The sequence below is a fragment of the Malaclemys terrapin genome, chromosome 8 (genome assembly GCF_027887155.1).
Source record: "Malaclemys terrapin pileata isolate rMalTer1 chromosome 8, rMalTer1.hap1, whole genome shotgun sequence".
NCBI lineage: Eukaryota > Metazoa > Chordata > Testudines > Emydidae > Malaclemys > Malaclemys terrapin.
The window spans coordinates 13,934,927-13,949,971 of NC_071512.1; the positions used below are offsets into that span (position 1 = coordinate 13,934,927).

The 15,045-nt window shown below is 39.3% G+C and overlaps 1 protein-coding gene across 7 annotated transcripts in view; it reads right to left on the reverse strand.

The window, feature by feature from the left end:
- RAPGEF6 (Rap guanine nucleotide exchange factor 6) overlaps positions 1-15,045 on the reverse strand; it is a 225,085-nt gene that overhangs the window by 51,129 nt on the left and 158,911 nt on the right. For all 7 annotated transcript variants that reach the window (XM_054038150.1, XM_054038149.1, XM_054038154.1 and 4 more), the window contains 6 exons: positions 13,904-14,056; positions 12,934-13,098; positions 9,884-9,991; positions 9,308-9,511; positions 8,236-8,344; positions 5,822-6,065 (listed from right to left, as the gene is read on the reverse strand). In XM_054038150.1, the coding sequence (XP_053894125.1) occupies positions 5,822-6,065; positions 8,236-8,344; positions 9,308-9,511; positions 9,884-9,991; positions 12,934-13,098; positions 13,904-14,056 (983 nt within the window). The remainder of the gene's footprint in view (positions 1-5,821; positions 6,066-8,235; positions 8,345-9,307; positions 9,512-9,883; positions 9,992-12,933; positions 13,099-13,903; positions 14,057-15,045) is intronic.

The window sequence follows — 15,045 nt, forward strand, 5'->3', positions numbered from 1 at the left end:
CCCTCCTCCCTCCCAGCCACGCGAAAAGGGGTGCCCAAGCGCTACCAGCTTCACGGTTTGCCAGGCAGCCTCCAGACCCTGCGCCCCCGGCCGGCGCTTCCCCAGCACAGCTAGAGCCCGGGAGGGGAAGCGCCCAGCCAGGGGTGCAGGGTCTGGAGGCTGCCCGGCAAACCCGTGAAGCCGGTAGTGCTCGGGCTTCGGGCAGCCCCTATATCTCCGGACCCTGCGCCCCTAGCCGGGCACTTTCCCTCCCGGGCTCCAGCTGCTGTGCTCCTCCCCTGACTCTTTGGCTCTGTTTAAGAGCAGAGCTGCCCGAGCCAGCGCTACCGGCTTCGGGCAGCCCCCTGGCCTCCAAACCCTGCGCCTCCGGAGCAGAACAGCTGGAGCCCGGGAAGGGAAGTGCCCGGCCGGCGGCTCGGGGTCCGGAGGCACGGGGGCTGCTCGAAGCCGGTAGCGCTGGCTCGGGCAGCTTGGCTCTTAAACAGAGCCGAAGACTCAGGGGAGGATCAGAGCAGCTGGAGCCCGGGAGGGGAAGTGCCCGGCCGGGGGCGCAGGGTCTGGAGGCTGCCCGGCAAACCATGAAGCCGGTAGCGCTCGGGCTTCGGGCAGCCCCTATGCCTCCGGACCCTGCGCCCCCGGCCGGGCACTTCCCCTCCCAGGCTCCGGCTGCTGTGCTCCTCCCCTGACTCTTTGGCTCTGTTTAAGAGCCGAGCTGCCCGAGCGCTCCGGCTTCAGGCAGCCCCCTTGCCTCTGGACCCCAGCTGCCGGCCAGGCACTTCTCCTCCCCAGCTCCAGCTGCTCTGCTCCTCCCCTGACTCTTTGGCTCTGTTTAAGAGCCAAGCTGCCCGAGCCAGCGCTACTGGCTTCGGGCAGTCCCCGTGCCTCCGGACCCCAGCCGCCGGAGCAGAGCAGCTGGAGCCCGGGAAGGGAAGTGCCCGGCCGGCGGCTTGGGGTCCGGAGGCACGGGGGCTGCCCTAAGCCGGTAGCGCTGGCTCGGGCAGCTTGGCTCTTAAACAGAGCCGAAGTCTGAGTCAGGGGAGGAGCAGAGCAGCCGCGGGAGAGGAAGTGCCCGGCTGGTATTTTTCCCGGACATGTTCAGCTTTTTGGCAATTCCCCCCGGGGGTTTGATTGCCGAAAAGCCGGACATGTCCGGGAAAAACCGGACGTATGGTAACCCTACATCTAGGTTGCATTTCCCTAGTTTGTTTATAAGAAGGTCACACGAGATAGTATCAAAAGCTTTACTAAAGTAAAGATATACCACGTCTACATCTTCCTCCCCATCCACAAGGCTTGTTACCCTGTCAAAGAAAGCTATCAGGTTGGTTTGACACGATTTGTTTTTGACAAATCCATGCTGACTGTTACTTATCACCTTAATGTAAAACTTTAGGACTGAGTGGACTTTCTAGGTTCTACTTCTTGTTCAGCCAATCACTCAGACAAACAAGTTTGTTTACATTTTTAGGAGATAATGCTGCCCGCTTCTTGTTACAATGTCACCTGAAAGCGAGAATAGGCATTTGTATGGCACTTTTGTAGCCAGCATCACAAAATATTTATGTGCCAGATGCGCTAAAGATTCATATGTCCCGTCGTGCTTCAACCATCATTCAAGGGGATATACGTCCATGCTGATGTTTTTGAGTGCAGTTATATAGCATACAAAATCTACATTTGTAAGTTGCACTTTCACAACAGATTGCACTACAGTACTTGTATGAGGTGAATTGAAAAATACTATTTCTTTTGTTTTATCATTTTTACAGTGCAAAAATTTGTAATAAAATAGACACTGATTTCAATTACAACACAGAATACAATATATATGAAAATGTAGAAAAACATACAAAATATTTAATAAATTTAAAATTGGCATTCTGTTTTTAACAGTGTGATTAAAACTGTGATTAAGTTTTTTTGAGTTAATCGTGTGAGTTAAAAATATGGTTGCCTAACTAAGATTATGCTGTGATCTCCAAAGGACCTCCGCTCTCTCTGCAACATGAAGCAAACTGCCTTTGTCTTCCTCCCATACAGGGGCACTCTGAATCCAGCAGCTTTTCTAAGGGACCTGGATGCTACTGCTTTCACATTTCCTGTTCTCTGGTTCTTCCCCAGTCAGAAATGCTCCAGAGTATTATATGACGAAGTACACAAGAGCTGAATGAAGCAGCACGTGAGGTTTAGCAGAGAAACTGCTAGACCTGTTTAATCCTGCATTGGGCTCTCAATAGGTAAGTGGAAGATCCACAGGGAACCTGGGGCCTGTTACAGGATCATAAAAAGGGAAAGTTCTCATTTCCAAGAAGAGCAATTGCTGATATTTTTACCTGGTTTGCACACCCTGCTTCTCTTGATTCGTATTGCAGCAACACAAATCAACTGGGGAAAAAGGTAAAGGAGAGGCCCAAGCACAAGAAGAACTATAAAGGGTGACTAGCATTAGGCAGAGTGGTGCATCAAGCTAGAAAGAGGTGCAGCTCTGAGAAAATTGCAGCCCAAAGAACAAACTGTAAGCATTTGGCCACTCATCAAAAAACAAACAAACAAACAAAAAAATCTAGCCACCAGGTCATGCTTCTATATAGGAAGCAAGAACATAATTCACTTGTGGCAGAGAGTTAAAAGAAGTTTAAAAGTCTTACCCATTATTAAATGGAATTTTAGCAGCACCTCTGCCAAAACAATCAACTAAGTTGATGGTTTTGTGTATATTTATTTGCAAAATACTTTTTCTTAAGTACGATTTCGGGGAAGTCAGGGAGGAGTTCTGCATTAAGATATAGGAAGAAGAAATCCCTTTGGTTTATTTAGCAGAACACACTTTGGTTACTTTAATTTCTCAAAGTTTCTATCCATACGAAACCAAAACTACCTCATCTCTCATTTTAATGCATCCACTGGAGCCTTTTTAATGTAATTATGGTATTTCCATAGATCTCACTTCTATTTATAGTACTGTATAAAATACATAACTACAATTTTATGCAGCATTGCTCATACAAAAGCATCATTAATGACAGCACATATTATTCTAGTCAATTCATAAAGGTAAATTAAAATATGCCAGAGGCAACATCTATAGATGTAATAGGACAGAGGTGAGGAGGGAAAATGGCCAAGTTTCAGGGAGAATGATTGAGCAAAAGAAGAGTGGGATAATATATTATACAAAGACGGTTAAGAGTCTCAGAACAAGGAAGAAAGATGGATCTTAAGATACGATTTGCATAGAGACAGATTAAATCAGGTTCTGCTCCAGATGGTGAGGTTACAGTGACTGTTGTGGAGGGGAGGAAGAGGAGAACCAAGGAAGCTTCAGAAACAGGCTAAGGATCAGGAAAAAATGGATTAGAGACTGGAAAGGGTTTTGCGAACAAAGACAAAGAATTTTGTGCTGATTTAGAAATGGAGAAGCCAGTGAAGATTTCTGAGAATGCAAGCAATCGTGCTGTGTTTCTGCTTTTGGGTAGACAGAGTGAATGAAATGAGTCACTTTTTGGACAAATTGAGGTCTGAAGGGTTGCAACTTTACGACACAAGGGAAAAGGAAGCACAAATTACAACAGTTTAGGTGAGAGGAAATGAACATAAGACTAAGCTTTTCTGCAGAGAAGTAGTGAGTGTAGGATCTGATGGAAATGTAAACAAATGATAGATTCGTGAAATGTGGGTGGCCAAAATCAACTCAAAGTGTGGGGTGAATTAGAGGATGAAGGTGAAGAGGGAGAAGCAGATACTATGATTTGGGAGGTGGTGTTCTTATCAATAACAGTTTTGATTTATTGAGCTGAAAGAATTTATGCCAAAGACTGGAACTGAAAAGGTTAAAGGGAGAAGATGTGAGAAAAGAAATGAAACACCAAAGGGAATATCAGCTTGGGCATCAGTTTTACAAAGGTAAGTATAAAAACATACCACAAACTGTGAGCATTTTCAAGATACCTAATTTTTTAGTCCAAGTGGAGTACTCAAAATTCTGGTGCCAGTTTTTCTTTACTGTATAGGGCCACCAGCTGAGAGGCATGGTAGACTTGCTTATAATCACATTATTGGATCACCAAAATGGGGTCAATGTAATTGTGCAGTAACCTGACAAAATTCTACAAATTCTTGAAGCATCCCACACGTTGCCCAGGGGCAGGAATGGGGTGATCCAATACTTTTCAGCATATGGTACTATAAATCCCATGAGATGACGTAAACTTAATGGTAAGACTTTTGAGTTTATAGCAGGAAAAGTACTGGAATTATATATACTATTCAACAGTACCAAAGAAACTGCACAGAAGTGAAAAAGCATCCATGCTTGTGAGGAAGCTGTATTGGTACACCCCACAACAACATATAATTAGGCAATTTCTTACCAAAACAATCCCCTGAGAAGGTGATGCAGTAACAAAAAGAAGACAATGTTGAAAACACAAGGAAAATACTGTAAACATTTCAACAATTCTATGATTCTACTGAGGAACATAAATAACAAGGTTTATACAGAAGAGAGAGAGAGAGAGAGAGAGAGAGAAGTGCAGAGAGAAAACCAGATGACAAAAACAAACAAAAAAACCAAAACAAAATCAAGCAGATGCAAAGACCTAATACAAACAACGCATGAAGATTCCACTTTGACAACTGATGTCTGAATATGAGTTAACATTGGGGAAAAATGAACTATGGCAGGGACGTTTCTTAGTCTTTAAAATGGCCTCACACTTTGATCTCATGTTATATTAAAAGACTTCTGCCATTTTTATATCTATTCTATGTACTTAAGGACTAAAAGAAGAGCATACTGATTTGGGGGTGTCTGTGTGGAAACGGTCCAACTTGTTTATAATAAGGAGGAATAGGATGAAAGTGAGAACTAGAAAAATGTAGCTGACTATCAAGACAAGTGTCATAACAATAAGACCTATTAGTCTACTGAAATAGTTTCCCAAGGCAAATTGTTAATGTGCCAGTGCTTGAGTCAGTAACATAGGACACAAAGCACTAAAGAATAACAACAAAGGTGGAAAAGGAGTAAAGGAGTTGACCAATTAGGTCTTTTCCATGTTTAACTTTTATGAAATAATGTTGTTCTACTTTTATTAACATCAAATTTATTAAAATGCAAATCAAAACTCAATATTTTGTCTTATCCAGAATAATTCTTAGAACTTAAAACAATTAGTCTTTGAATATGTTGTAAATATATTCACAGTATAACAGGGTGTTGGTAGCTGGAAGGCTAGTAGTCATTAATGTATGATTTGAGTTGAGTTTTCTGAACTGTAAATCACAGAACAAATATTAAAGAAATATTGCACATTCAACTGCAGGTACTGATCCACGTGCATAAGGAAAAAAATTCCTTATGTAAAACACTTTTCCAAATACAGTTACAAAAGGTGTTAATCCAAATGGGTTGTTATAGACAAAAGCACCTGAACAGATTTAACATATCCACTCATTTTAAACTGAAAGCTACTTAATTAATGCTTTCCAGTGCTCAGATTGCACAGGTAGTTCCTCATATTCATACTATAACAACTGGTGCTAAAGAGAATAATGACAATCAATCAGATATTTGAATTACATATTGTGGATAAGCATTCAAAATGATGTAAGAGCAAAGCAGGTTTGAAATTAGGCATATTAAAGGAAAGGGCATTTTCAAACCTATTTTGGTCTAATTCTACAGTTGCTAGTCACATTTGCTGTAGTTTTCTTATACTTATGTAAACAATAGTCACATAAACTTGAACATTCTAAGCCACTTAGAAAACAACAGCTTATTAGACAACGGTTACTCTTCTACCAGAACAATCTAACCTACCTAAATAGTTTGGGAGGCAAGATGCTGAATCGTGTCTTGTCTAAAATTTTCCTGATTCTGTTTCTTCCGCCAGATACAGTGTTTGCTTTGATTTTCTTGTTTCCTTTCTCGCATGGAAACATCTGTTCCATATCTCCGGGCATATCTGGGATGGAGTAGCGATTACTTTTCTTTTCTGCAATTTTTGGAATATGGGGGACTCCATTTTTCTCCTGTCCTATTCTGCTAAGCAGCTCTTTAAACACTGTAAAAGAAGATAAACCTATTATAATTTCTTTTTACCTCCTGGAAAGCTGGTTCTTTTAATCCTTCTTCCCATCCTCACCTACCACCATAAAAAAAATACTGAATAGTATAGTTGTTAACATGCACTCTGACAATATGGTCAATTTAATATTCCTTTCCTCTTCCCACTGAAATCAAGTGGAGTTTCGCTATTGAATTCAATGGGAGAGAGAGTGGGCCCTAAATAACTAATGGAAAACAGACTGCAAAGAGAAAAATACTGCATTGGAGGGAATTTCCAACCACAAATTAAGAAATGAAGTAGAAGAAATGTCATCATTTTCACTTTTCTTATTAATAAACATTAAAACACATTTCATAAAACTTTGCTAACATCCACTACAGACAATTAGCTAGATAAAAGGGGAAACATTACATTTACATTAATCAACGTTTTTGTCTATATCTGTTAGGTAATGGGATGTAGATGGTTTTCTTAAGAACAACCACAAGACTGACTGGCACTTCTTTTATCTTCATTGATATTATCAAATATATTCCACATCCAATATTCTTTTACACTTATCAGATTTAACTGGTCAATTGGTAACAATGATATTTCCAGAAAACACCATTCCATGGGGAAAAAAGTTATACCTATTTTATTTGTGTTTCTGTTATATAACATAAAACCCTGCCCTTCAAAGCTGTACATGAATTCCTGCCAAGCAGATTATTTTTTTAGATCTTTGAGGTTGCTGACATCAGAGAAATGTAGTGTTTTCAGTTGAACACACATGGCTGTGCTCACTGAAACAGAACTTACAGCTGCACAGTGCTGATTACTTGTGTTTTCCACCTAAACCAGGCAGGCAGCACATACTATGCACAAATACCAAATCAAATTGCATGCTTTTATTACATAGCAAAATTTAGGACTGTGCACCTTTGTAGAAGAAATTCAGGTGTGAGCGTGGGGATTCACTGATATATTCTCTGATAACTCACTAGCACGATATTAGGCATTTAGCACTCTATTCAAAAATTAGAATAGCAAATACAGTCTTTGCAAAGGGCTTTAGCTGATGGATTTGTTAAAATACGTCAAGCAGCGGACAGAGTAAGCACCTTGAATATCTAGCAACAATAAAAAGGGCTCATAATCCACGCATATACATTTATATGGACAGTGCTGTAATTCTGAACAGATAATCAGAGAGAGCTAGACCAGCCTGAGGTTTTTTTTCCACTGACGTGGTTGCAGCTATGTTTCATGTTCATATGAATATGTTAACTTTCAGCGGAAAGTTGTACAAGTTGGTGTACTGCTGCATGTCACCTTGTATTAGCATACGTTATTTGATGAAAGGGGTTTTTTAAAATTATTTTTGTCCTCATTTTGTTTGTAACAATATGCTATAGTTAAGTTCATGCCACTTTTTGACCTCTATAGGGATGTAAAGAAAAAAAATTAAAAACAGAAAATCAATAGTGAATAGGAGACAAGTAATTAGAAGCAGCAGATGAGCAGATGAGACCCAGGAGAGGAAAAGACCACCAGCAACCTCAGATATAACATGAGTCAAAGAAAAGAAACAATGTATGTTTAGGGAGCATCTTGTTCTTACTGCAGTGGTATTTGTGTTGTTGGATGCAGACCATGTATGCCCTGGGTTATGGAAAACTAACAGATATTTTGACCGAGATTTTAAGAAGTTATTTGTTTAGAAAAATGACAATTTAAAGCTAAAATCGATATTGCACATATACTTGATACATTCCCTATTTTCTCTTTCAGATGTAACAGATGTTATGGCGCTCACACCCATTATTAAAAGTTTATTTTTAAAAACCTGATTTTACATCTTTTGCTATTTCTTGTCAAAACAGGTGACAGAGAGGCCCAAAAAAGCTGCTTAAATGGTCATATGAGGATTTCCCAGGGAGCACAGAGCTGGTTATGCTGCCTCTACCCCTGCCTCCATCCCCATGCAGACCCTGGTATAGGGGGAGTACCCAGGCAAAAAAGGGACTTGGCCTCTGTGCTCTGGTGATCATCAACCCCTAGAATGGCTCCTTGGGGTCATAGGCAAATGGGTGGAACTTAGAGCAGCCCTGAGGCCTTCAGGATTGGGAACTTTGTCTTCTTTCTCACATGTAAGGTATATTGGCTATGCAAGTCTACTCACCAAAAATGTTTGTTTTTACAGTAATGGAAAGATGAGTATTGTTCCTCAAGATTTCAACAGCTTTTACAAATGTAATGTTCTCAAAGTTCTGTCCATTTACTTCCATTATCTTTTAGGAGAAAGAGAAAAAAACTGAATTTTTAGATTAAATGTCACAAAACGTTTTCCATTCTCTAAATTTATTTAAACTATTTAATATTATAAAAAAGATACAATAAATGCTTCAGAAGTTACAATACTGCTACATATCAGAGTGGTATTATGAAAACATGCATTACTAAATATCCTAATAAATTAGCTTCTACAATTTAAATACAAGTATGACCTATAAACATGTCGGACTTTGTTGCACCCAGAATGGGAACTGAAGTCTTTTAGTGGCCCAGCTGAAGAGGTAGGGCCAGAAAGGCCCAGAGAAGCAGAGTCTTCAGGGAGGGAGCTCTGGTGGATGTGATCCCACACCAGGGCCAGGACTGCTTAAAGAGCAGGAATAATTTGAGGGAGCCCAGAAGGGGCTGAGAGACAGTTTGACCAGGGTACTGTGATAAGCCCTGCTGGACTGATTGAAGAGTAAGCCCCAGGATGGGGCCACAGATCGAAGGACCTTACAGAGGGTAATGAAATAGGCCCCCTATTGGACTTATGTCCTGGAAGGAGTTTGCTTTGCTTTTATCACCCAAACAGACTGTGTCTGACTTGGTCGTAGGACTGAGTCAGCAAAGACCCACCACAAACAGAGTGTGTGCAGACACACGCACTTGGCCAGGGGGCACTCGCGAGAGTGAGTGTACTCCATTACAACCCTTTTTAACAATTTTCCTAAAACAAACCATGATTAGGATATTTTGGGTTTTTTTTCATATATATTTTAACTGTAGAAGAGAACTGCAGATGCAAACCGTAAATCCTTAAAATACTACATAGTTTGGTAAACACAGTGAGCAAGTTAGTAATATTTTAAGTCTTATATTTCAGACAAATGTTATCTGGCATTTACTGTACTTGGTTAAACCAGGAGGGATTTTTATTAAAATTACATCTGAAACATCAATAATTTTATGCACTTTCTTACCTGATCACCACGCTTCAGTCCAGCTTCTGCTGCTTTGCTGCCTGTTTCTACAGTCTCTACAAAAATGCCAAAACCCTTGTCGCTTCCTCCAACTAGACAGAAAAAGAGTGGCGAGTCTCTGGAAGGTTTCTGCAAAGTAATTTGCCTCCACTTTGCTTTGGCGGCACAGGCAATATTCAACAATCTGAGGTGACCCTTCATTTTCTGTAAATCAAAAGACACACAAAGGAATGCAATGTTTCTTCATCTCGAATTGGAAGAACGACTGAAAAGAACAATGCCACAGAAAAAAGAATCTATGAACTTAAGGAACCAATTCTTACTTAAAAAAAAACCCCAAACCCTGTTCTTTCTTGAAATACCATCAAGGGATAGAAATTAGTAGTCTATACCATTTTACTGTTTGATTCTGTACAACCATATGTACAATTTAGACAAATAGGACTCTGTTAAAAGCTAAATATAGATGGTCTTCTTCTAGCCCAAGGACTTTTAAAAAGATTCTTAAATCACAGATGGAAAAAAAAAAAAAAAACCCTCACTGGAAAGCATGACACTGATAGTTTTTAGTCCTACCGTATCTTCCAACTTTTTTTCAAATTCTTCTAGAAACCGTGTCATAGCGGGATCTCCTTCAAAATCATTAAAATGATTGTTCACCCACAATAAGACCACTCTGGTGACCTTCAGAAACAAGATAAACATGAGGGTGTATTTTGGATGGGTTGGTTTTGGAGTTGATAGTAAGGAAAAAGAGATTATGTACAATGTAAACACATTTGTTTATGTGGATTTAATCTGATTGCCATTATTTTCTACATTGATGTTACACAGGTTTTTCATAGAAGTAAACCAAAAGCAGAGGTCACTCTTAGTGCTTTTATACCATCCCTGAGTCATTTTCCTCCACTGCACAGTTAAACTGATCAGAAAAGGAAAAATCAAATTGGATCTGAGGGTCTGGACTACTATCTACAGTCACACAAAGTCAACGCCAATTAATTTCCCTTCTAGTACTTTTAGTTTTGCTTAATTCAGAAACCTTCCACTTTTCAAATTGCCACTGTGAATGGTCCATTCTTTAAGCATAATTTCTAGGAAATGTATAGTAATGATAAAACATTACATCCCAAGAACCTTCATCTCCATTTTTTGACAATGCAGTTGACTGTGCTACAGAATTACTATACAACTCTCATAGTCAGCCTGTCAATTACTCAATCTCTATTAAACAAAAGTGCTCAACAATTACAGCAGTTTCTTTTGTCTAAAAATAAATTACTTCCTATTTTATTTGCTGAGACAGTTTTCTTTCTTTGCAAGTCCACAAAAAAGTTGCTGTATGCAAAAGTGCTTGTAATTTCACATTGGCAAAAATGTTATCCAACCCAGACCCTCGGCCCAAGTCATTTTTAGTATCTATATCTATATACAGCCCATTTTGAAGTCACTCTTTTCATTATGCACAGAAAAGACAAATCTTGAAAGTGCTTGGCATGTGTGTGACATACCCAGGGCACAATCCAGATTAATGAGTAGCTGTGTCACCCCTGCCTTCTAGCCTGGGGTGTCCTTTACAATGCTTTGCTGCTGTAGCTTCCAGTCTGGATTGCTCACAAACAGCCTCCGGCATTGAAGTCACCTTCTGTTATGTCTGTGTGTATACTGCAGCCAGTACATAGGCTCTTACAAGCTTGAATTATACTACAGGGTGACCCCAACACACTCCCAGAGTCCCAGATTTTTCCCCTGAAATGTTTGCCCTGTACTGCCCAGCTCTCTCCTGGACAATACAAATTTACATAGGTCTGTTATTTCATCAATGGGAATATTATGCACATATTTTATCATCCCAAATGGAGTTTCCCAAACACTTAAATTTAAACACACTGGATTAAATAAAACAATAAAACAAATTTATTCACTACAAAGAGATAGATTTTAAATGAATACAAGTAACAAGGTATAAGAGTCAGAAATGGTTACAAGAAAAATAAAGAATACACACAACTAATGCCTAACTTAAACTATCTTAAATTGAAAGCGAAGTTCTTCTCAACACCTGCACTCAACAGTCTTAGTGGCCAAACTTCTTAGGCCAGGACCCCTTCTTCTGTTTAATGGCTGCTTTCTTTGTTCCTTCTAGTGCAGTGAATCAATCGACAAAGAGCGAGAGCAAGAGAGGAGAGGTGCCCTGGGGTGTTTGTCCTCCCTTTTATAGTGTCAGTCCCCTCCCACTTGGAAAACATTTCCAGATGAGATTCAGGATGACAGGCACTCTGTGTGGAAGGAAACTTCATGCTGTTTCTGTGCTAAGATGTATATTTTTTTCCCCATCCCTTTTCCTGCCAAAAAAAAAAAAAAAAAAAAAAAGGCCACTTATCAAGTAATGGCCCATCAACCTTGTTTACACCTGGCTGACGTGTCAGCTTGCCCTTTGTCTTTGAGGGACTGGTTTGGCCACTCCGCAGACTTCCCTGGAAAACATACTTTTAGTCATGACCTCAGCTTAGGGGTTTATAACTTCACATATAATAAAATACTGCTATGTGCATTTTGCCATGACATTACTGATCAGCAAATTTTGAGTTTTTAAATGGTATCTCACAAGCCATACTTTATACAAAGTTTATTACAATAGAGTATAGGATGTGGACACGGGAGTATATTCTGTCACAATATGGAATAGTCCTGTCAGACAGACTACTAAGATCATGTGGTAGTTATTTCAAATGTTCTCTGTGGACAATTTTCACATTTTTAATTAAAAAAAAAAGTAAGATTAATTGTCAAAATGCATGGCACAAAAAAGGGAGAAAGAACAACATGAAACAGTTGAAAAGCACAGAAAAGACTCTAATTTTAAATACCAGCTCTTTTGCTGGTCAACAGGTTTTGTTGCAGGTAAACTCGTATATATGAAACAAGTCAGCTAAGAACATTATTGCCATCTTTTTCAAATAGGCTATGAACAAAAACCATCAGACCATATAAGTTTTATTTTGTGTACACGTGAATATTCATACAGAACTTCACTTACTTCCATATACAGAAGTATTGTAATTTCATCAACTGCACCATCTACAACCCTTTTCTGTGGTGGAAGTAAAGTTCAGGTGCATGGTTTGTAGAAAGCTGCTTAAATCAAATGCTCTTGCTGCCTTGAAAATAATGGAAGATAGGTCCAATGCTGTCATGAAAGCAACAGTGATATGCCCAGGAAATCATGGACACTTAATTGCCCTGAATTACTGGCAAAAATGGGTCTTCTGAGAGGGCCGATTGTACCCAGAATATGAGCGAGTACAGTTGAAAATATCTGCTCTATGTGAAATTTGTCAACAATAGGTCTTGACTTAGATTTCAGATACATTGCCATTTTCATATTTAGATCAGCAATTACACATTTTAGAGGCTATGATCAGGCATATCTGAATTTAGAATCAAAACTTACATGTGTGCAACTATGTGGAAGAATACCTGTTTATGCTACTGAAATATATTGCTATAAAAATATGTATTTTTAGATTATCATGGAACAGCTAGACTTTATCAGCACCATAAAAAAGGGTTAAAGATTGATAATATTTTCACCACAAAAGCTGGTCTGTTCATTTGACACCAACCTTATCCCGGAGGCTGTCCACTTTAAACCAATCCAGGAGTTTATCCCCAACTTCCAATGGGCTTGATAGAAATGTCCTGTATGTTAATAGGAAATCTTCTATATAAGTTGGGTCCACAATAGAATGTTCTTCTATTAAATGCATGATGAGTCGCTCAGGTGTTGCCTTAAAAATAGAAGTTCAAAGGGCTTTCAGGAAGTATCACACAGTATCATCACCCCAGTGATGATATCCAGGCTTTGAACCACGCATAGTACACTTTTTTTTTTCTTCAAATTATACCAAGTGACTGATAAACGCTTAGAAAGAAAAAGTATCAGTGTGTTTAAGTTCAGTTCACATACCCTGTTTCCCCGAAAATAAGACAGTGTCTTATATTAATTTTTGCTCCCAAAGATGCGCTAGGTCTTATTTTCAGGGGATGTCTTATTTTTCAGAAATGAAAAATGCCTTATTATCGGTGGATGCCTTATTATCGGGGAGGTCTTATTATCGGGGGGATGCCTTATATTACAACGAGAGGCAAAACTGTAAGTAGGCCTTATTTTCGGAGGATGTCTTATTTTCGGGGAAACAGGGTATTTCAACCTTCCTAAACATTTTGTAGGACTATGCACGATCTTGTAATTTATAATAGCATTTGGTTTGCACAATAACATTCCATCGATTCTTTCGTTTGTTTTAAAATCCCTCTTCTAATCTAACACAACACAGATTAACGAATGTAAAGACACTAACTGGTGGTTTCTAACATAAAATCAGAAAATCTGTACTGAATAGATCCTATTTTATTAATAAGAAGCAGATTTTGTATTTATATAAAAATATAAATCCTTTCTAATCAACTCTCTATTGAGCTGTATTAGGAGAGACAAATGTGAATATATGTTCCAGTTCCCACTGTATTTTCTGACAAATTAACATTTTTAGAGATTGACAGGTAGAATATTAAGTAAATAAAGAAAATCACCTTAATAACTATATGTCCTTTCCTGGTTCCACTGCGATCTAGCTCTCTGTGCTCCTTTACCATAACAATTTCTCCTTCTTCCTCGACTTTATGAGTGTTTTTTTCCACATGGTTCAGAATCCGCCAGTAATCCTGCTGAGCTATACAAACAAACTGATCCAGAACAATATGGGGACAATTAATAAACCTGTAGTACATAATCACATCGCCACACACTAAACCTGGGCAAATGTAATGCAATAGTGATAGCATATCATTTGACATCAGTCCAGTCCTGTCCAGTTCCACTAGATATTAAATTGTAAACAGAGTCCAAGTTAAATTGATAATCCCTCATACAGCACTACGATGTTACTGTGCAAAGACCAATCTTAAAAGAGAACTTAGCTTGTAAAAAGTGGAAATGGATATTTTCTGTTTAACTCTTCTTATAGCATTTCAAACACACACAAATACCATGACCTTAAGTGGTAAATAGCTACTTCAGCACAACACAAAAGTTCCTGTTTCGCAGATGACAGCAATGTACAAGAAAATTGTTACAAAATAAGAAGGGAGAACCGACAACTAAGGGCTTGTCTATATGGTGTTTCAGTTTGCACTAGAAGGGTGTAAATTCTAGTCCATACTAGCTTGTTGTGCACTAACTAGCCTATGTGGACCCTGCTGGCCCACACCAAAAGTTCCCTAGTGTGTGTTAATGTAGCCCTGTAACTTGCACTAGGGAACTTTTAATTAGGGTTGCCAACATTGCATTTCAAAATTAAGGAACTGGTTTTTTAGCATCCACATCCTCCCCCTTCTCCTGATATCATCATCATCATCATCAATAATAATAATAATCAGTACTCACCTACATTCACCAGTGGTATTTCTTGTCGCTTTTTGCAGCAATCAGCAACTCCTGATCTTGGAAAACACCCCTTCTAATAAGGGACTGTTGGCAATCCTACTTTTTAATGCATGCCACCAGGGCCCACATGGGCCATTTAGTGCACAACATGCTAGTGTGCACTGGAATTTACACCCGTCTATTGCAGACTAAAGCATTCTGTAAACAAGCCCTAATTTAACAGAGTGCCCACCCTTCCAAATGTCTCACCCCCACCATCAAGTGCCAACTTCCTTTATTCTATTTCCAG